Source organism: Dreissena polymorpha, chromosome 3 (genome assembly GCF_020536995.1).
Source record: "Dreissena polymorpha isolate Duluth1 chromosome 3, UMN_Dpol_1.0, whole genome shotgun sequence".
Classification (NCBI taxonomy): domain Eukaryota; kingdom Metazoa; phylum Mollusca; class Bivalvia; order Myida; family Dreissenidae; genus Dreissena; species Dreissena polymorpha.
In genome coordinates, this window is record NC_068357.1 from 120932648 (window position 1) to 120956299 (window position 23652).

Sequence of the window (23652 nt, forward strand, 5' to 3'; positions counted from 1 at the left end):
GAATTAAATAAGCTTAGTTCCATAGAACCATAGAAATAGTATTATTTCCTTCATCAAACATAACAAATTTCTAAAGAACAAATTAATAAAGCTATAAAGGAACTGAAGTCTAAAAACGTTTTATAGCAAACCCTATGTACTATTATTAGGGATGGCAACGAATACCGATATTGGTATTCGGATATTCGGTCATCCTTCCGAACGAATATTCGGATATTCGGTCAACATCTGTTAGAAAAAAATCAACTATGTTTACCGTACCATTACTCCATGAATTCTACTTTCGTTTTTACCGGAAGTTCCCCGGAAGTGACTAAATATTGACACAGCATTGCCGTCGCTAATTGTTAAAATTGAATGACGAAAACTGTTTTTAAACTTTTAATATTGTAAATCAACAATAGAACGAGAAACATAATATTTACATGACGACAAAATAATTACATGACAAAACAGTAAGATCTATAAATAATTTGAACTGAACTTAAACGTATTATTTACATAGCGAACACATGCAAACAAAACACCGTTGCCACATTTAAAAGTCACTCGGATCGGCGTCACTGGGCACATGAACATTGTTCTTATTTAAAAACACGATTGCGTCGACCAGATCACTGGCGAGTCTATTTCTTAGTTTATTGATGAGCAATCCAGTGGTTGAGAATATGCGCTCAGATGGCATAGAAGTTGCAGGTACATAAAGACTTTCGGAAATTCGCTCTCGTGACGTTTCCACCAGTCAAGAGGTTTAGCGTTTGGCTCCATTTTCACAAGCAAATATCTCTGAAGTTCGTCAGAATTCTCTTGCTCGGTTAGAGGTTGAGTAAATTATTTTCTAAAAGCTTTTTTGATTGGACAACGTGATTTTAACCATACGATCTTTTTTGTTTTTCACACCAAGTCGACACTTCCTTTACTTATTTAATCTTTTATCATGTTAAATGTAATTTGAGTTATTAGATCAAGACGGGTCTGTGTTTTAATTGCCATACGGTCTTATTTGTTTTTTTACACCAAGTCGGCTTTTCCTTTACTCATTTAATCTTTGATAATTTTAAATGTAATTCGAGTCATTGGATCAAGTGCAGGTCGGTGTTTTGATTGCCGATGCGATTAGAACCTTTCATAATTTTGACACAAAGTGACTGTCTTTGTTAGGCAATTAGCGGGATTTATGACCGGTATACTGTCATCACCATAGCGACGAATTATCCGGACTAAACATTATGACAAGAGGAACGACTTTTTGTACAATGTTTGAAGCAAATTTCACGAATACAAAGTCTTTGAAATTACTCGATTTTTTTTATTTTTTTCTTCCGAATATTTGATTCGGAAAATAGTATCCGAATATTCGGTCCGGGACCGAATATTCGGATATTCGGATATTCGTTGACATCCCTAACTATTATGTTTAATATACAACATGTTTATTGTAATAAATTAAGTGGAGACATCGAAGGTTTGCTAGGGAACAAACATGGATATCGCTTATCGCCGTGCCTATTTTCTATATTTCTAAATGTTTTTGTTAGAAAGTGGTATTAATTGTATACATGTAGATGAATACAAACTATTTTTGTGTTGTACGCAGATGACATTATTTTTGCACACAAAAACACGCAGAGGAATTGCAACATAATTTAAATGTATTTTTTTAATATTCTAAATGCTGCAAGGTAATAGTTAACACCGATAAAACAGATGTCATGACATGCAGAAAAAGGGTACAGTTGCCAAACAATATTTCTTTCCATGACGATCATATTTATAGTTAAACATTCAATACAATAGCTGACCAAGCTGTGAAAACGAATTTTAAGATGAGCAAATATCTTAGCAAATTGACCGACGTTACAATGAAACTTAGGCTTTATTTGATTGATAAACGTATATCATGTGTTCTTAATTACGGAAGCGAAGTTTGGGGTTTTGTCAATGGCGATGCTATAATACGCATTCAGTGCAATTTTGTATAAGTATGATGGGTATTTTAAGAAGCGCTCATAACGACGTTATATACGGCGAAATTGGGCTCCTAAACTGTCAAACAAGTAGATATTATGTTAAAATACATTTTGGGGTATAAATATTTCGCACTTATAGTAATAAATCCAATAAAATATAAAATACCTGGTATTTTCAAGATGTCGGTCACGATGATGTATTTCTTGGCTTTATTAATGGAAGATTTACAGATGAATTTATCCCAAATTGGAACAGTCGATTAGTACACTCGATTATAGCTATTTTTACCAGAAATATGCAAAGTTTTAACTTCAACCATACTTAATAATATGTAATATTAGACAGAACATATACATATAGCTTATATAGGTTACGATTATCTACTCATAGCTTCAGAAAAGAAACTTGCAAAGCACGCCGTATCTAAATTTAAATAATAAAGTACTATACAGGTAATCACAAAGAGTATTCAAAGTGTGACCGTTCGAGTTATAATTTTATTATGCATTTCATGCATGCCATCTACCATAAGGTTTTTGATGCGAACTTTGCTACTATCATTAGGTTTTTGTGCGAATAGTTTTTGTTTTTATTAATCAACGAAACGTGTATTAACTATGACTACTCCTCTTAATTATTTTTTAAGTTAAACATGTAAACACTGTAGTTATTGATTGATACTATGTATGTATGTATTATTTATAATGTTTAGCAACCTCACAAACTCAATATTTAAGTACTGTTATATTTATATACATCGTTCTTATAATGTTGTTATCATATTATATGCACTTATATGTGTTAACATTGGTCTTAGCCTTCTGGAAAGGTGTCTTTTTATCTTGAATCTTATTACCATATGGCGTAATAACAACGTCATTTCGTTATATCTCGAACGGGAAACAATACATTGTTATTTTTTTAAATAGTGAATGACGACCCACAAAACATAACAGTTTGTTTATATGCCAAAATACTGCTTTTATTAGTAATATATTACATCCAAATGACTCTGTTCGGTTTTGCAATTGTTTATTCTGTTTTACGTCAGATAGGAATTGCAATAATTTCAATAATTAATGACTGTCTTAATCGTCGAATAGTGCAAGCTATCATATAATATTTCACTCGACATTTTAATATTACAACTACCAGGAGGTGCTGTGTGCCCAGATGGCTATTGTCGCCACTCGGACGGGTGTTACCGGACCGTGGCCCTCAATGTCACGTGGATAGACGCGAGAGTGAGTAATCTGTAAACTGCAGCATTTCTTAGTTCAGACAACAAGGAACTGCTTCATGTAGATTTTTTTGAAGTTTAAAACAAAAAATATATATGTTTTTATAGGAAATTCGCTTCATGTACATTAAGATTAAAGATAAATACTATTAAATATTTATTTTGAAGACTCGACATGTTGATTCTTTTTGGCGTTTATTCAAGTATACAGTTGTACAACAGTATATCAACGACGGTCTTGCATCTTTCATGGTATGACACATTTTATTGTTAAAGTGAATTTCACAAATGCGTATTAAATGCATCCGTTCATTTCATATCATATTTCAGTCGTACTGTGAGGTGTTGGGTGGACATCTCCTTTCCCCTGTATCCCAGTCCATGGCAGCTGCGGCAGAGGGCGCTCTGCGTAGAATGAAAGGTAAGTTGGTAACATACTTGCCGCAACAAACCTTTAACACGATTTTAATACATTCAGCGGTTGGATATAAATTGCCATTAATAAAGGATAAATTCAACACAACATTGTTTCATAACATAAATGTTTCTCAAGGTCCGCATGCCTTATATTTGCGACATGTTATCAAATGTGTATACAATATAGAATACTACGTACTCAACTTTACAAAAAAATGAAAATGTAATTGCAAAGGATTCCTATTTGAATTGTGCAGAATTATGCTGGATTGTATTGGCAGTTAAGGGTTGATAAGCTATTTTAGTCGCTGATAAATTGCATTACCTTTATCTGCAAAAATATCCCTCCGATATTTGGTCTTCTTCTTTGGAGATACAAATATCCTCTCTTGCCAGGTACCATCTTCCCAGGCAAGTTCTGGATTGACATCACTGATCTGTTGAACCCGAAGGACTGGAAGAGGATGAGCGACAAGAAGGCGCTCAACTTCACGAATTGGGATACCACTTCCGGTACTGGGACCTCGGAGGTTGGCGCCCGGAACTGTGTGTACATGTCCGAATCTCTGGACTACAAATGGGTACCCGCTTCGTGTATTGAAACGATAAATTTTCTCTGCTACCATGCCGGGTAAGAAACGTAAGTACGTTTTTCTGCGGTCACTGATTGCATTCTAATTAGATAACATTGACTGTCATGTTATCGTTTCTCCTGTGTATATGCTATACACATTTATACCATTTGTCCGAGCTTGACTGAATACGTTAAGATATGTGTGTTTCAATACCTCGCTGACTTTATATGTAAAGATATGTGTGTTTCAATATCTCGCTGACTTTATACGTTGAGATATGTGTATTTCAATATCTCGCTAACTTTATACGTTAAGAAATGTGTGTTTTAATATCTCGCTGACTTTATACGTTAAGAAATGTGTATTACAATATCTCGCTGACTGTATACGTTAAGATATGTGTATTTCAATATCTCGCTTACTTTATACCTTAAGATATGTGTGTTTCAATATTTCGCAACATTTTGAGGCATTTGGCATTGCAATTTCAGACTGCCACCAACCACAGAACGATACGTGGCTGGTACGACTCGGCTCTACCACAAGCGCCGCGGATGGTCCAATGAAGACATCTACGACTATAGGGACATCAGTCCAGCAGATGTAGACTGCTGAAGAATTATACTGCCAATGTTTCTCCATGAACTCTTATTAATTACTGCATTGTTTTGTTTGTGAGAGTTATATGCAACCATTACTCAGTTTTTTTTTATTGTTGTATGCGTGTATGTTTGTTTTACTTTTTCGAAGTTTATGTTTGGCTATTTAGTATGAACCGCACTGTGAAGATGTTTAATGGTGTTCACTTAATTTAAAACATTGTTTCATGTACAATAATAGACAATTGATGAGGTGTGTCAGTACTAATTGTAATACCTGTGTCAATTACTGCCCACTGTATTCTTGAGTCATTAAAGGAATTGCGGGAGGATACGAAAAAGACCGTAGAAATATTATTCTAACAAATTAGAAATCATATTGTTGCATGTATTTCTTGTTTCCAGTGTATTCAATTATCTATTGTGAAAGAAGTTTGAAAGCATTGTCGAGATGTGTTTGTTTTGTTATACAGTTATTGATGTCCATAAACATATTTAAAGTTTTATTACAAATACATAACATGTTGTCAGTGTATTGAAATATATGTTTTTGATCGTAAATTCATTAATACATATTTTAAACAGAGACAAAATTACAACTTATTTTCATCCATGGACCAGACCACTTCATTAATTACTCACTTAAACATATAGCATTCATATAATAGTAAAATATCCACATATAATACCCTTTTTCATTAGTGTTTCAAAACATAGCAACAAAGTTGCAATATCAATAGCCAAGCTATTAAATAGTGACCCAGGAGAGAGAAGAGAAAGAATACTCTTAAATAACACTTTATTCTTCCTCATGTAAACTTTAGGAAAACATTGCAATATATGGCATACACAAACATCCGGTTTTCGTAGTATGCACTTAACACGATTCACCAAGAAATTAATTTACCAAGGAAATATTTGTTCTTTGAGTTTATTATTATATCCGTTTGCATCAGATTAGTAACCAGATATATTATACTGAGATGTAGCACACCTTCATAAAAAGGAAGCTTCTATATGACAGCGATGTAAGTACAGATTCCCCAGCACACATTTTGTTTGGGCCGTACTCTGTGAAAAGGGGGTTTAATGCATGTGCGTACAGTGTCGACCCAGTTTAACCTGTGCAGTCCGCACAGGCTAATCAGTGGCGACACCTTCTGCTTTTATAATATGTTTCGTTCCAAGAAAGTCTCTTCTTAGCAAAAATCAACTTAAGGTGGAAAGTGTCGTCTCTGATTAGCCTGTGAGGACTTTAATTGAACGTATGAATGTATACAGACTTTCATTACATTATACGTGACGGACATGCTTGACGATGAGTCAACCCGCAATTTGCGCAAATGCCGGAGTCTATTAGAAATAGAGATTACTATTATTATGCCGACAAACTCAAACTATTGTAGTTTGTCGGAGATCGTTTACAATAACTTTTCATAATTACATTTTAATAATAATGATTGCATTTTCAAGCACCAAAACGGTGTTTTATACCAACTTTGAGTCATCTTGGCCTTGAGTTTTAGAAGAAAGTACTTCACTTTTCAATCATGTGTTGTACTTTTGATGTTGACGGATAGGATTTTAACAACTTTAAAAAGGGGTCCTTCAAGGATCTTTTCTGTGAAGTGCCGTTAAAAACCACCAAATGGTATATAAAGAGATCACTTTGAGCTTTGCAGATACTGTAATGAGGACATATATTCGTTAAAACTGAGTATGCAAACGCTTGAATTACTTACATCGTGCTCTTAGTATAGTAGAAGAGGAATATAGTTTTCTCCACACAGGAAGCGGCAACAAATGCACTGGCCAAAGTCCCGCAATTTTACATGCAGTTCCGGGAGCCCTTTTCCGAGGTACGAATACCGGAAAAGGCATCCCAATTGGAGGGGTTGAGAACATTCTTGTCCTCTTCCAATCATGATGTCCAGCCAGAATTTTACTGGGTCAAATTTTGTCTGGCAAACTTTCTTTCGGTTTTTATATTGATTATTAGTGTCATTTACAATATGTTCCATACGTCCGAGAGACTGACGTTCACTACAAATAAAATGTCAGAACAGGTCTTCTCCATCCATCAAGCGGTACAAAGTTTGGAAAATTAATACATATATAACGTTAATAAATACCAATTGACTAACAATCTAATTAGATTTAAAGAGAATCGGCCATTTTAATTTTGAATTGAATAGATAAGCACTTAGCATATACACGAACACCACGGTTAACGGTAACGTTTCTAAGTAAATACACGAACCCCATGGTAAATAGTAACGTTGCTTAGTAAATATACAAACACCACGGTAAATGGCAACGTTTATTATTAAATACAACAACACCACGGTAAATGGCAACGTTACTAATTAAATACACGAACACCACGGTAAATGGTAACGTAACTAAGTAAATACACGAACACCACGGTAAATGGTAACGCTAATTAGTAAATATACGAACACCGCTGTTAACGTTAACGTTTCTAAGTAAATACACGAACACCAAGGTAAATGGTAACGTTACTTAGTAAATACACAAACACCACGGTAAATTGTAACGCTAATTAGTAAATACACGAACACCACGGTAAAAAGTAACGTTACTAAGTAAATACACGAACACCACGGTAAATGGTAACGTTAGTAAGTAAATACACGAACACCACGGTTAATGGTAACATAACTAAGTAAATACACGAATACCACGGTAAATAGTAACGTTACTAAGTTAATACACGAACATCGCGGTAAATGGTAACGTTACTAATTAAATACACGAACACAACGGTAAATGGTAACGTTACTTAGTAAATACACGAACACCACGGTAAATGGTAACGTTACTAAGTAAAATACACGAACGGCACGGTAAAAGGTAACCTTACGTCTCGCATATCCAAATATAATAAACATTTTATTTTATACTTGTTGTGAAAGTGCACTCATACTACGAAAATGGAGTAAAGCATCATTACTAGTATAGAATATTTCCATGAATTAAGAACTTTTAGAAAACAGAAGACTTTCTTCACAATAAACCTATTTAATTACTAATTTATTACTGATTACTGACAAACCTTTGGATTTATTTTCAATAAAAACTGTGGCCACTCAAAATAATTCATTAACATGGACGAATTGCAAAAATGCAAAATATTTTGAATACAAATTTATTTATTTAGCCAACAAAATGATACGATATCTCCTTCTAAAATACTCGTTGGATTTTGTCATATTGAACAGAAATAACCTTTAAGCTGTATATACCGGTAATACAAAAGTGATAAACGTAAGAAGACAAAATAAAGATGGTTAATTAAATGAGAAAGGGCCAAAGACATAAAGGCGGTCAGACCTAAGACCTAAAAGATTTAAAATGTTCTTAGCTGGTACTGCTCACTTGGTTTAGCTGGTACTGCTCACTTGGTTTCACAATATAATTTGCGAATTAGTTTTTTACCCATCCTAACAAAATTCTAACTCGGCCGAGATATTATTTGGACTCTTGTTCTTGTTCTTGATAAGTTTCGAGAAGATTGTCCACTAAATGCAACTCGAAGTGTTTTACGCGGCAAATATTGACGTTGTTGGTTATATAATTACTTTCAAAAACGTTCACGATATTTACACCATAGTTTGAGAATGATCGACGTCGTCATAGCTTCACAAGGAAATACGTATGGTATAAAATAATAACATTTTAATTGTATTCAAATTGCGTATCTGCCCCATGAAGTTCAATACATCCCCACATCACCAACGCTATAAAAAGAGCAACTCCTGAATGTTCGCTTTACCAAAAAGATGATTATCCCAACTTCTAAAGAGTTATCGTAAATATTTCAATATTAAATGCATAGTTTCATGGTGTAAAAGTAGATTAAAGACATACTTGTTTAGAGATCCAATAATTGTTATAATGATCAGTCCGTATGATTGCATATTTATTGTATTTATTTATTTTTTTAATTTTTTGTCAGTGTTTACAATTAACACTTTTGAACCATTTATCAAGAAAAGCTTTCTCGCGTCGATTTTTTGCGCTCATCGATTGAATGTGTGATAAATGTAAGTATTCGTGATTTTATCATCAACTTTTTCTTGTGTGTAATGTTAAATACACATCGATCCATGTTTACGTAACCAGGCTGTCTCATTTGCTTATTGTGATGTGATCGCTAAATATTTTCGGTTTGTTTTATTTTACTTGTTAAGGAAATAAAAAAATACATTTTTTGTATATGTAGTAGCAGGATAAATCAAGTATATGCTTGGTTACTTTTACTAATATATGATATCAGACTATGTTCCATCAAACGTCATCAACCACATAGTTTTATTTATGTTATCGCAGGACTCTGCAACATAAACGTTTATCATGAAAAAGTCTTGCGTCGGTTATATACCCACCTTTGACGATCTGCTTAAAACATAATAATATAATTATTATTTTTTAAGTTATTTTATAGGCTCCGTGTGTTATTAGAATACATATAAGATTATTTGAAACTGTGAACAGAAGAAAATGGCGGGTGTGTGTAATGAATAGTGGTATTATCATCCCGTCTTTCAATAGTCTCAATATTCCAATGATGAAACATTTTATTACAAATTGCAATGTATTAAATACTAGACATTAACTAACACATTGATGCATAAAGGTGTTCATTCATTATTGTTACAGACTGCCCACCACTACGGTACGTTACGCTCGTTCCTAAAAGCGTTCCACTAATGGGATGGGACTGAGGTCCTTGTGGGTTTGTGTGACGAGGATCGGGGGGGGGGGGGGGGCGGGGGGCTGTGGCTCTCAATTGTGGGGAAGGAACCAAAGACAGCACGCTTTTGGATTCCGGTTTATCAGTTATGCATCCGATGATAGCTAAATAGTTTTAAAACTTTGCCCTGCTTACTCACTTAAGTTATGTTACACTATAGCTTTGCGCCGGTTAAATAATAAACAAAAAGGGTGTAATGAATAATGGTTGTAGTATTGAGACCTCTGGTACAGCGTGTGAATCAATGCGAGTCGGTATTTGTTTTTAAATCGATCAATGTTTAATTTTTGAATTACACCAAACAGTATCGTACATTTTCGATTTATTGAAAAAAGCAAATAATGGTCACCAGGGTCATTTGAATACACAATCCTAACAAAAACACCATATAACAGTCTCTATATCTATTGAAAGGACATGTTATTTCTGGTTGAAGAGAGAGTAAAAATACTTTATATTATATATTTTCAAACTTTAAAACATTATGACAAATAAATGACTTTTAATAAAACACACGAACGAACGAATGAAGTTAGTGTGTTTATTTGTAACAATTATGTAACAGGTTATATAAGCGGCAAATAATATCACAGGTATCGGATATGTGTAAAGTTAAAAAGAATTCCAACACACATTTTCATGCTGTGTGTATATTGTTTGAAATACATCCACTGCGCAATCCGCTGTTGTTCGTACTGTGTCAAGTGTATGCAAAGATTTAACATAAAGAAGACACACGCTGGGTATGCGGATACTTTGATAACAGATGGCACTTCGATACCAGATAACAACAAAAGCCACGCGCGAGAGGTAAGTTCATCGGGGTATTTTAATGTTATATCATAAAGATTTGTTTTTTAGAAAAGGCGCATGGTCTATATAGTTTATAAATGGTGTATCCTTTTCTATTGCAAAGAAAAAAAATCACGGAAGAATAGTAGATTTTTTCCCAAAAATAGAAAATTCGGTCGAAAAACAGCATAAACTGGAGGAACAGTAAACATTTCAACAAAATAAAACTACTTAGAAATATTGTAAGAAAATGTTTGATATTCCAGCATGTAGAGTAATCACTGTGCTTCCAATACTGAAATTTTGATAGTATTCTATGAAATATAAACGAAGATAAAGCATGTTTTAATAGGTGGTATTCATGAAGTGGCGGATACTTTGATCCCCGATATAGAGCGCTTCGGATAACAGAGACTTTCAACATATTGGGCACTCTGATAACCGAGTTTTATCTTCTACCTCAAATGCATTTATGTATATTATGGCTTTTCTTACCAAACATTTTGAAGTATGAATCAATTTGCATTGTCAAGCACGACACATTTGGGAACCTATGCATAACGTAATTACATACACATGTAAAATATAACCAATAGCGTTATTCGTTTTCAAAAATCTGATTACTATTTATTTATATAATTAATATTATAAGCGCTTATTTCTGAAGTAATATATTTCAAGTGACGACCGAAAATAATTGTCTTAGTAATCAACTTGTTTTTAAGTGGTAAATTGAGATTAAGAGAATTGAAAATACAACGGACCATGTGGATAAACACGACTGTGTTCAATTGAACTTTTAACAGGACTCTAGATAAGGGGAGCAAGGGGTCTTAAAGCGGCAAATACACCTAATAAATTCCTTTGCCGTTGGTGCTCATTAGAATCGCATCATGAAGATGATACTAATGCGTACCCCTACATTTAAAAGAGATTGAAAAACTCCCTTTATATTGAGCTCTACTTATAGGAAGCACTTCCCTTTACACTTCCCTTTCCCTTGTATAATCATATTCCAAAGGGATAAGAACATGTTCCGGTAATTCGTTTTTAATTTACGTCGGTACATACATTTTTATTTATTGTCTGCTTACTATAAGAGTATTCCACAGAGAATTCTGCATTTCTGATTCACTAAATAGAGTGTGTTATATCTGGTAAAAAGTGTCGAGTTATCTGGAATCGAAGTGCCATTGTTTTCGAGATGATCGGTAAAAGAAGTGTCTAGAAAATGTGGCATCCGACTCTTAAAACATTTGAATTTCCTCAAATACGTTATTCAACTAAAATTTAACATGTTGTAACATTGATGGACATATTGATCTTTTATTTTGATTAGTTGGCACGTTCTTAATTTATTTCCAAGTATTTTTATTTTGTTGAAATACGTACTGATCATCGAATTGATGATGATTATCGATGAAATTTTATCTCTTTTTATAATCCACTGTTGTTTTTTTCACGAATTTCTTGCACCGCAATACGAAGTACTATACCATTAATCGACCAAACAATGTTACGTGTCTGAAAACCAAATGAACAAAACATAAATGCAAAAAAGCGGAAGAACTCATCTCTCGCGCGTGGCTTTTGTTGTTATCTGGTATCGAAGTGCCATCTGTTATCAAAGTATCCGCACATCCGGCGTGAGACAAGCGGTAATAACATTTTCATAAGTTGTGCGTTTAAAACATCGATACGCCAACACATTTAATTATAACTGTGTTTCGAAAATTCACAAAGTGAACAATATGAGGCCTTAACAAATGGATCAAGTAAAAAGATACAAGCCTCTTTTATTATTATTTAAGCCTCGTTCTGGGAAAACCGGGTTTAATGAATGAGCGTAAAATGTCAACCATGACTAGACAATGCAGTCCGCAATCGATATTTAGGCACGACATTTGACGCTTTTGTGGAATTTTTTGTTTAAAGGAAATCTCTTCGAAGCCAGGATTTCACAGAACGTGGTTCATTGTACAAGTACATTATTCAACAAATATACAATAAATACACATAAAAAGAATACAGTAACAGTTTGTGTTTCTTGAAACAATTCTTTCTAAACATTATGAAGTCGTGTTGTTTTCATCACCGCGATCAGACTGCTGTTTCCCCCACGAGGACGAGTGCGATGATTGCGCCACAAGTGAGATCCTTCGGGAAATCTGTTCCGGGTTGCTCAGATCTTCAGTGAGCTGAATTAAATAGAGAAATCAATGTTATCACCTTTAAAACAGCTTAACATCCATGTAAGTGTTAATGTGATATAGTGGCATTAACGTCACAGCAAGCACGCGACTGTAACTAATCGTTCTGGTATGACTGGTTAATTTGAAAAACAAAGATGAAAAAAATATAAGAAAACAATATAGTACATAAAGTATAACCTCAAAACAAAATTGAGGTTTTAGAAAATAAAATGCTAACATAACGGAATGTTTCAGTAAACGTGATTATATAACATAAACATGATTTGAATTATTTATTTGTTCAGGCGCTTTAAAAGAATGTTAAATCAAAGCTTTTAACTCCGGATTTAATGAAATAAAACACGCAAAGAACCTGGCAGATTCATGGCCTCTTTAGATTGAACTATAACAGAATAATAATAGAAATGCACACAACATGGTGTTAAACAAATTATTTTTGTTTTTAGATTATTCTGTCCGCCAGACAGGTTTCGTGGAGTCCTCACTGCTCAACAATGTCTGACCTAATGTCCACGAGCCCGTCCCCAGTTGTGTGTCCCTCCAGCAGTCTGGACAGCACTTCCGCCTCCGCCACTCTCAGCGAAACACCCACATCCTGTGTAGCAGAAAAACGTATTACAATTTACATTATATTTTAACACCGTTTTGTATGACGTTGTGGTGTAGTGGAAATGGTGTTCGCCTAGCGATCGGGAGGCCAAGGAATCGATCCCTCTGTGGAAGTGTTCTATAGGTCTCCCCATAGACACCAAGGACGGGTACTAATCCCAGGAAACGGACTCGAGATCGTTCCAAATAAGCCTTAGGATGTAATTGAGCTTAAATAACATGGGTTTAAACTAACGTTGTGTATATTCATTTATCATATACCAAGACGCTCCGTTCTTTTATTCTAAGCATCACCTGACTTCTTACTCAACGAATGGTCAGTAACCTGTTATTCTCTATATGGACTTTGCTTGTGAAACGGTGGTTTAAAGCATTTGCGTAAGGTATCGTCCTAGATTAGCCTGTGCAGTCCGCAAAGGCTAATCTGGAACGATACTTTCCGCTGTTATGATATTTTTCATTATAAGAAAGTCTCTTGTTTGTAAAAAAAAATCCAGTTTTGGCGAAAAGTGTCCTCCCTCATACTGCACAGGCTAATCTGGGACGACACTTTACGCACATGCATTAAACCCCCTTTTCACAGAGTAAGGTTCATAAACTTGAATGGCCGAGCCTATAAGCGGGTACAAATATATCGCAGTTTTATACGCACCTTTGTTAAACTATCTGACTGTCGAATATGTTAACGTACTTCACCTGCGTGCGTGCAATTCGTGTATTCGTGCGAACACATTCCGTGTGTGTAATATAAAGACAAGTAGTGAGATATATGAAATTTTCAGTTTTGTGAATCATATTTCACTCAGTGGTGGTTGTCGAAAAAACAATCAGAACTTATATCATCACTTCAAAGGCAACAATTCACAGATGTCAAATCACTATGTTGTGCCACACCAATAATAATAATAATCACCATCATCATCTACACTCAACTTTCTTCTGTAAACAAAGGAAAAGATGCATTTTCACTAAATATCCATGACCTCAGTACTTTTTAAATAAATATCTATTATATTCATACTTTGACGATTTAAAAACCTGAAAATTATAAAGCGTTGCAACGCGAAACGATTGAATAATTTGGAAAGTTCTGTTGTTGTCGTTATAGTTTGGGACACTACGAGGATTGCTTATTTTAAGTATAAAATACATCATTTATTGTATCAGCACCGATGGCCGAGTGGTGTAAGCGATATACTTTTACCTTAGTGTTTCGAACCCAGTTGAGGTTTACTTTTTTTCCTTCTTTATTTTTTTTACCTGAGCTTTTTAAATCCAATTTTACATCCATGATTATAAAGCGTTTATTATTGCATAAACTCTATCTATAATGCCCTCTGGCGGGGTGCAGAAACTTAGCAAAAGGAGTTCCCGGTTATGTGTTTTTCATATCCATAAACTGGTCCACGCGCAGTTACTTCCCTTAGTGGATTCAATGAAATCATTATGAACTGTGTCAGTAACTCAAGCCTTCGACGACTTTCCATGCATAAACGGGGACCTGAATAAGCAGCAGTTTCCTCATGCATGCAGGGATAAAGGCTATAAATATTTCCATTCACTTTTCAAATTATACCATCTGCACTCTCTTGACAACAGACAGAAGCTTTTTTATTGGCAACGTCAATGAAGTTAAGGTTATTTACTCAACACCTTCAAAAACTATGCGGAAAATGTAAGTTTGTATGTACCTTCAACGTTCCTGTTGTATGCTTGAAATACTTTAGTGACAATATGTTGGCAGTATTATTTTTTAGAAAATTTAGTTGGTACGAAATAAGATAGACCTGTAAGAAAGAAACATCTATCATTCTATGAAAACAATGACTTATTCTGGCGATATATTTATCCGTGACGACCAGTAAATTCCAAAATAATTCCTCATTTCTTACTTTGCGCGGCTACACTTCAAATTTGCATTAATCAACTGTTGAAACACATTTTAAATCCAAAACTGCCTATCCGAAGGTAAAGCCTCGTCATTTCTGATGATGACCGAGTGAGGCATATGTAAAACACAACCTTGAATCGTATGACGTCATATTTTATGAAATAATCGAATTATTTTGTCGATGCCGAATGAACAAGACATATTGTTTTCAAAGTTATTTTTAATTTATTCTGGTTTGTGTGATTTGTTTATGCAATAATAGCGAAAATACACATTTTCTCGGACATGATCATCTGCGGGCGCTCTCAAAATCCGTTCCTGCCGGACCGGATTTTTCGAGCGCTCGCAGATGATCATGCCGCAGATGATCATGCCATTGAAAACGTGTGTTATCCCTATACTGACAAACTTAAATACATGCACAAATCTGTGAAGAGGCCACTTTAAATGATCTAGATGACCAAAATACTGCACCATTAAAAATTCTACCCGTGGTCTTTTACCGAGAGTGCCTTCACAATGTCTGCCACCAACATTCTATCGTTGATGACGTCATAGCTGAATAGTGCGTCGTAGATCTCAATGTTGTTGACGTCACAATACTTCTTCAATGACGTCATAATGTTTTCAGAAGTCAGCTCGGATATAGGCGTTCCAAACAAGGTTGCTGCGAATATACAAAACTGTCGGCCAAACAAGTACAGATCATTAAGTTGTTTTACTAATACTCCATGTTTTATTCAAAGTCAAGAAATAAGATGTAAAACACGTTTCCAGAAAAAAGCACAAAAGCTTTAAACAGTGCAAACAGTGCAAACAAAGAAGGTGTTGTTGCTGTATGTTGTGTTGTTGTTGTTTTTAATTAATGTGAATATATTGGTCAATTGAATCTATGTGAAAACTTGCTATGCGCAAACAACTTTAATACTAATAAAGTTAAATAATTATTTTTTAAATGTACTCCCTTTTTGTAATTTGAAGCGAGGGAAATAATCTCTGATTCTCCTATTGGTTTAACACTCATGCGCAATAACGTTAACTGAAACAATGTGTTAGAGGACAATATATACAACGTTAATGCGTAAATTATTTCGATTCATACACGTTCTTATATTTGCTTTTCTGTTTTGACCCATTTCCTATGCATATTGCAGCGGTTGCTTTATGCGCCGCATAAACATTTCATAATTTATGCATTGCATAAACGTCGTCCTGTTTTTGCGACGTGCGGTACAGTGCATTCGATTGAAGCCTCACTGAACCTCGCTCTGGGAAAACGGGGCTTAATGAATGTAAATAAGGTTTCGTCAAAGAATATCAGCGACGACACTTTCCGCTTTTATTGCATTTTTCGTTTAAAAAAAGTCTCTCCTTAGCGAAAATCCAGTAAAGGCGGAAAGCGTCGTCCCTGATTAGCATTATGCATTGTGCAATAAGCCCCGTTTTCCCAGGGGGCCGCTCTAATATACAGCAAATCATGTTAACTTGCATTACTTGGCGGTTTTCTTTTGATCTGGATGACGAAATCCTCGAGCACAGGCCCGTGGGCGATGGCGACGGCACGTGACGCCAGAAGCTCCTGTTTCAGAGACCGGAACTCCTTGTCCACCACGACTTCCTGTACAGATACAGGAACTGGATATGCGTGCTTTCAAACACTAGGAGTTTTTATGAGCTTTGATATAAAACACTAGGAGTTTTAGTAGCTTTGATATCAAACACTAGGGGGTTAAGGAGCTTTGATATAAAAAATGGGAGTTTTTAGGAGCTTTGATATCAAATACTAGGAGTTTTTATGAGCTTTGATATAAAAAATGGGGGTTTATAGGAACTTTGACATCAAACACTAGGGGGTTTAAGGAGCTTTGATATAAAAATGGGAGTTTTTAGGAGCTTTGATATCAAATATTAGGAGTTTTTATGAGCTTTGATATAAAAAAATGGGAGTTTTTAGGAGCTTTGATATCAAATACTAGGAGTATTTAGGAGCTTTGATATCAAATACTAGGAGTTTTTAGGAGCTTTGATATCATACACTATGAGTTTTTAGAAGCTTTGATATAAAAAAAATGCGAGTTTTTAGGAGCTTTGATATCAAATACTAGGAGTATTTAGGAGCTTTGACATCAAACACTAGGAGATTTTAGGAGCTTTGACATCAAACACTAGGGGGTTTTAGGAGCTTTGACATCAAACACTAGGAGTTTTTATGAGCTTTGATATAAAAAAAATGGGAGTTTTTAGGAGCTTTGATATCAAATACTAGACTTATTTAGGAGCTTTGACATCAAACACTAGGAGTTTTTAGGAGCTTTGATATCAAATACTAGGAGTTTTTAGGAGCTTTGATATCAAATACAAGGAGTTTTAGTAAGGGTGTCACGGTTCTCCGTGGGACGGTATATCGTAATAGTCTCCCCTCGGTACGGTTCACGATACGCCTCCGCGTCCGTGCGATACGGTACGGTACGGCATTTTTCATGACGCATTTCAAGGGAAGTAACTGAAATTCGCCCAAAAAATGGCGGAAGTTTAATTGAAATCACCTCCACCGAGCTTCTGACAAAAAATATGGAAGCATTTTGTGTTATCAGTAAGAAAGTGGTAGGCGTTTATAATTCGTGTAAACATTTGCTTTATATCACGACTTAAGTCGCTACGAATTTCCAAAGCAGGAGCTGTAATTTTGTGATTCCGCTGAGAATTTCGCAAATTCTTTAAAACCATTAAAATTAAATTTCAGCCACTCAAAAATATGATGTGTCGCCTACGTCACGAAACAAGGTGCAATATTTGACTGGTTCTACGAATTGCGCTTGGAGTTTTTTACGGCACAAGCAAAGATAGCCAGTTTGACTATTTGGTAAACACGTTTTATTTTTAACTTAAATAATCTATCGAAGTAAAAGAAACATAAAGCAGCCCGTATTTTTTAAACATATTCATAATTTCGTGTTCATATTTAATCAAAGTTTTAGATTTGTAAATAATAATAACTGATTGTCAATTCGTGTACTTTCATGACATTATGTTATTTTGTATATTGTATGACACATATTTAGAGGTCTTTAAATAAAACTGAAAAATGGTTTTAAATGGTTTGTATGTTGTTTCCATCTGACGATACGTATCGCGATACGTATCGTATCGTAAGGTGAGCGTATCGTGACACCTTAGTTTTAAGGAGCTTTGACATCAAACACTAGGAGTTTTTAGGAGCTTTGATATCAAATACTAGGAGTTTTTAGGAGCTTTGATTAAAAAATGGGAGTTTTAGGAGCTTTGAAATCAAATACTATGAGTTTTTGGGAGCTTTGGCATCAAACACTAGGAGTTTTTAGGACCTTTGATATAAAATCTAGGAGTTTTTAGGAGCTTTGATTACAAATACTAGGAGTTTTTATGACCTTTGCTATCAAACGCTAGGAGTTTATAGGAGCTTTGAAATAAAATACTAGAGTTTTTACGAGCTTTGATATCAAACACTAAGAGTTTAAGGAGCTTTGATATCAAACACTATACCTGTTAAAACCGTTGGCATCAAACACTGGGAGTTTTTAGGAGCATTTGACGTTATTTGACGGCCTTATAGTTAACAGCTTAGCTTACGGCTTAAAAGCTTAGAACACAAGAAATAAAACTCAAAAAAACAAAACCGAAACAAATTTACAGTGTTATTTACAGTAGAATATCATTTAATAGTGCATGATGACGTTTTTATCAGTTAAAAGGCGGGTCGTTGTTGGCGCGTTAAATGTGTCAGTAAAATTAATTGAAGGGCGAATTTTGCGCCTGGAAATATCGTGTCGTTAACGATTTTCAAAAGAAAGACGCTCATATTATAGAAGGTATTTTGGACAGGAAAGCAACAGACAGTGGTCAAGTGTGAATTATTTTGTGTCTAATTAAGCACTGACATTGTCGTTATCTAAAACTTCATTTTTATATTATCTTGCATTTAGCCTTACTGTTTGATTTACATGGGTTGCTCTACAATGAAGTTTTTATTAGCAATACAAAATATGGATACACCAACGCAGACCCGCGTACACATACGCGCGTTAAAACGGAAGTACCCACCGTCAAGTCCAGCTCCACTACGCAGCTAGCTTCCGGCATGATGCCTTTCAATATCGACTTGGCCCCTTCGACGCCGAGAGGGTTCTGTCCGATCTGCAGAACACATATGTGACATGTAGCTACCAACGAAAACATTGAAATTTAACGAGCCGCCCTCTTGGGAATCATGGCCTATTTCATCTGCGTAATGTGTCGTCCCAGATTAACCTGTGAAGTCCGCACATGCTAATAAGGGAAGACACTTTCCGCCTTGACTTTATTTTGTTTTTAAAGGACTTCCGTTCAACAAAAATGCCATAAATTTAAAAAAGGGTCGTACTGATTAGCCTGTGCGGACTGGGACGACACTTTACGTTGGGACGACACTTTACGCTGGGACGAAACATTACGCTGGGACGACACTTAACGCTAGGACGACACTTTACGCACATGCATTGAGCCAATTTTGTCACGAGCGCGGTTCTAACGCAAACTTGTGTTGTTGTTTGTTCTGATGATTGCAATGTATTGACCTTGAAGATCATATATGATTTAGTACTAGAATTAGATACAGAAACAATGAATCTCCAGTAATTGTATCAATTATTATCAGTAGATAAAGTCCTGTTCGTATCCACCTCCTTTGTGACATAAAGCCAACCATGAACTCATAACTATTATAACTAGCATCACAGCTTTGGAACGAACGGTCAATGCGACGCATTGGGGGTTTAAACCGGTTTAAGGCATAGTCAAACCTCATATTTAACCTTAAATTTGTCACAAATAAAATGCAAATTAAGTCTATTTAAATAAAATGAACATATGCAAAAATGAAAACATAAGTGGCTAAACATTACGTGCGAATAAGATATGACCTACTGTATTGCCCTAATGTTTATTTAAAAAAAGGGGAGAGGTTTTAAAGTGAATATTATGCAGAGAAATATGATACATTTATAAAAGATTTTAAACTAACAAGTTAGCGACGTATCTACATACATTTGTCAAATGAACTTGTTGTAAAAAAGATCGTAAATATGTTTAATTTACATAACAAAAAGTTACCTAAATTTGTAAATCAAACTAGGATTAAGAAAGATCGTACATATGTTTAATCCGCATAAAAAAAGCTCCACTACTTACTGTCTTTGAAAAACAGAAATAATATATTTAACCTGGTTTTATCAGAAGCTAGCTCGTATGAATTTAATGTTTGATCTTGACATGAAGTTAAACACTTCATCAATCAGCCTTTCACCTTCAGTGTCTTTAGCAGGTCGTTCCCCTCCAGGGCCTTCCCAATCACGGTGGCGCCGGTAGTTCCTATCCTGTTGTGTGACACGTCAATGTGAGCGATCGTTCCCGACTGCTTCAGGATTTCCGCCACTCCAAACGCGCCCTCGTTCCCAAGGCCGTTCATGGCAAGGTTGACAACTCGTATTCGACCGTTGGTCTGAAAGATATACGAGTTACCTCCGTTGTCATAATAATTGAGCCTCGCTCTGTGAAAAGGGATTTAATGAATGAGTGTAAACAGTCGTCCCAGATTAGTCTGTATAGTCAGCAGTCGTCCCAGATGAGTCTGTGTAGTCAGCAGTCGTCCCAGATTAGTCTGTGTAGTCAGAAACGGCTAATCAGGATGACACTTCCCGCCAAAACTGGATTTGAGAGACTTTCTGTAAACAAAAAATATCATAAAGCGCAAAGTGTCGCCCCGGATTAGTTACTTCGGACTTCACAGGCGACACTTTGGGACGACACTTAACGCACATGCATATAAATAGAGATATTGTCTCCATCCCACGAAGATTGCAATCAACTGCAGTTAATAATTTAATATTGGTGTCTGTCACATTCAACTTATTTAGATGTTTTTTTTTTCTTTTTTAACATATGATTTCACTGAAGCATATCGTCTACTGAATGTAATAACTAGGGTAACTGACATTTTGTGAATTGTTCAGGAAAGCATATAAAGCAAAATACAGTAAGAGCCCTTACGTTATTTTTTGCGCTCAAAATATTTCAGTGTTGAAATTATGGTAACTGCTCCTTTCTTAATTTTTTATTGTTTTAAAAAAGACATATCAATTTGCAGTTTTGTTTCGTTTTTCAACTGTTATTATAATACTTATCCGAAAATTTGAATACAGAAAAATGTTTATTATTTAAATAAAACGTATTTTTGCTCCTCCTGAAAATTTTACAAAATGTCAGTTACGCTACTTTTTACATTCAGAAAATGACATGCGCTTGTTATGTCAATTTCGAAAATTTGATAAAAACATATATTTTTACCAAAAAGGTTGACTTAATATTTTAACAGTTGATGTATGTCACCTTAATAAACACAAAAATGGAAAAAAGTAGAAATGTATTAAAATGTCAGTTACATGACTTATTACATTCAGTAGGCGATATATATGGATTATTCATCAAACTTTAATACGTTATAAGTTATACCATGCATAACCATCCACAATAGTTGAAACTTGATACGCCGGTGTTGCGTAAAAATTTTAAGATCAATCAAAATACAAATCTTTTGTTTTTTTTTTTACAAAGCTTAATGTATTGAAAGCGATAAAATAGTAGTCAGATACCAGTTAAAATGCATATAACCTGAAAGGTAAGGTTATATCTAAGTGTTTTAATAATAATTAACAGTCAATCTTATTGATTTGCGATGTTATACGTATTTATTTGATAGCATCCACTTGCAAAAATAATAGACTATGATTTGGGAGATCAACTTATTGTTCTGAATATTCAGTGCATACCTGCGAACCCTTTCTACTCTTCGCTTATGGTCATGTTTTTCTAAAACGAGCAATTATACACAGAATTAACCGAACATTTTTTAATCGTCCTGCGAAAACTGGGCTTAATGCATGTGCGTAAAGTATCGTTTCAGATTAACCCTTTGCATGCTGGTAAATTTATCGTCTGCTAAAATGTCGTCTGCTGAATTTCTACAATTAGCATTTCTTCGATTTTTTTTCAAAAAATACTATCAGAATAGCAAACAGTTTGGATCCAGATGAGACGCCACGTTCTGTGGCGTCTCATCTTGATCCAAAGTGTTTGCAAAGGCCTTCAAAATTCGGTTCCCGCACTGAAAGGGTTAATCTGTCAAGTCCGAACATGCTTATCTGGGACGACACTTTCCGCCTGCATGTTTTGCTAATAACAGACTTCATGTAAACGAAAAATACCAAAACAGCGGAAAGAGTCGTATTTAATTAGCCTGTGCGGACTGAACAGGCTAATATGTTAAGACACTTTATGCACATGCATTAAGCCCCGTGTTTTCAGAACGAGGCTAATTTCTGTCACTGTTCTCCTCGTGTGTCACTGTTCTCCTCTCGTGAAATATTGTTTGAAAGTGGCTTTAGTACCGCAATCCCATTGCAGATGCAGGTGGCGCTTTTCAACCGGAAGTTGTTCCAGCTCAGGTCAAGGTGCTCGATGGTCTCGTTCTCAGCTGGAAAAAGTCAGATACGTCATTAAGTACTGCATCAAATCGTGTTTTCAGATCATTTAAGTCCCAGAAACAATGTTAGCCTACATATAACACTTACAATCAATATTTTACCAACTTTACTTTCAGTACATAAGTTTCAAGAATATATACGTATATCACTCAAACAGATTTTACAAACAGTTTACCTTAAACAACAATATTATACCAACGTGAAAAAGTCGGACAAATATTTGAACCGCGTTCTTGGACAACTGCGCTCAATGCCTGTGCGGGAAGTGTCGTCACAGATAAGCCTGTGCAGTCCGCAAAGGCTAATAAAAGACAAAACTTTGCGCATAAACTAGATTTTCGTTTAGAGGGGACTTTCTTAAAACGAATAATTCCATAAAAGCGGAAAGTGTCGTCCCTGATTAGCCTGTGTGGACTGCACATGCTTATCTGGGACGACACTTCACGCACATGCATTAAGCCCACATTTCCAGACTTGTGTCCATTTAAAACCAAACGTGTACCCACATATAGCGTCCGCCAGTAACTTGCTGTCAGTGGAGCCAAAGCCGTTGTGACTCAGGTTGACGTACTTCAGTATGTTATTCTCCTGAAAAACAAAACAATCAAATGAGTCGTGTTCTGAGAAAACTGGGCATAATGCATGTGCGTAAAGTGTCGTCCCAGATGATTCCAATGATTATAATGCAATTTAAGCTTCACAGAAGTACAATAATAAAACAATCGCAACACCTTCAAATTACCCAAATGAAATATACTAATTTTAACAAACGCACATAGCAATGTCATTAAAAATGTTTCTAGAAAATAAAATAAATACATGTATTTCCATCTTAAGTTTCGTTCCTTTTATACAAACATTACATGGAAATAAGCAACGGTCTGGGAAAACTGGACTCAGTGCAGGTGCGTAAAGTGTCGTCCCAGAAAAGCCTGTACAATCTGCAAATGCATCTCAGGGACGACATTTTTCGCTAAGAAGGAGTTTAAAGATAAAGAAGTCTCTTCTGAAA

At 35.2% G+C, this 23652-nt stretch overlaps 3 protein-coding genes across 6 annotated transcripts in view; 2 read left to right on the forward strand and 1 right to left on the reverse strand.

The window, feature by feature from the left end:
• LOC127871242 (perlucin-like protein) overlaps positions 1-23652 on the forward strand; it is a 207435-nt gene that overhangs the window by 100533 nt on the left and 83250 nt on the right. The window lies entirely within an intron of this gene.
• Positions 1-23652, forward strand: part of LOC127871243 (snaclec 1-like) — a 301714-nt gene that overhangs the window by 775 nt on the left and 277287 nt on the right. For 2 of the 4 annotated variants that reach the window (XM_052413993.1, XM_052413995.1), the window contains exons 2-3: positions 3127-3215; positions 3542-3632. In XM_052413993.1, coding sequence (XP_052269953.1) covers positions 3127-3215; positions 3542-3632 — 180 coding nt within the window. Of the gene's footprint in view, positions 1-3126; positions 3216-3541; positions 3633-4024; positions 4269-4694; positions 5390-23652 lie in introns of those variants that run through there. The other 2 variants (XM_052413994.1, XM_052413992.1) reach the window with 2 other exon arrangements.
• LOC127871240 (leucine-rich repeat-containing protein 74A-like) overlaps positions 10107-23652 on the reverse strand; it is a 317610-nt gene continuing 304064 nt past the window's right edge. The window contains exons 7-14 of the mRNA XM_052413985.1: positions 23147-23228; positions 22545-22630; positions 20405-20599; positions 19165-19257; positions 16579-16702; positions 15588-15751; positions 13088-13179; positions 10107-12569 (exon numbers count right to left, since the gene is read on the reverse strand). Of these exons, the coding sequence (XP_052269945.1) occupies positions 12554-12569; positions 13088-13179; positions 15588-15751; positions 16579-16702; positions 19165-19257; positions 20405-20599; positions 22545-22630; positions 23147-23228 (852 nt within the window). The 3' untranslated portion in view covers positions 10107-12553. The remainder of the gene's footprint in view (positions 12570-13087; positions 13180-15587; positions 15752-16578; positions 16703-19164; positions 19258-20404; positions 20600-22544; positions 22631-23146; positions 23229-23652) is intronic.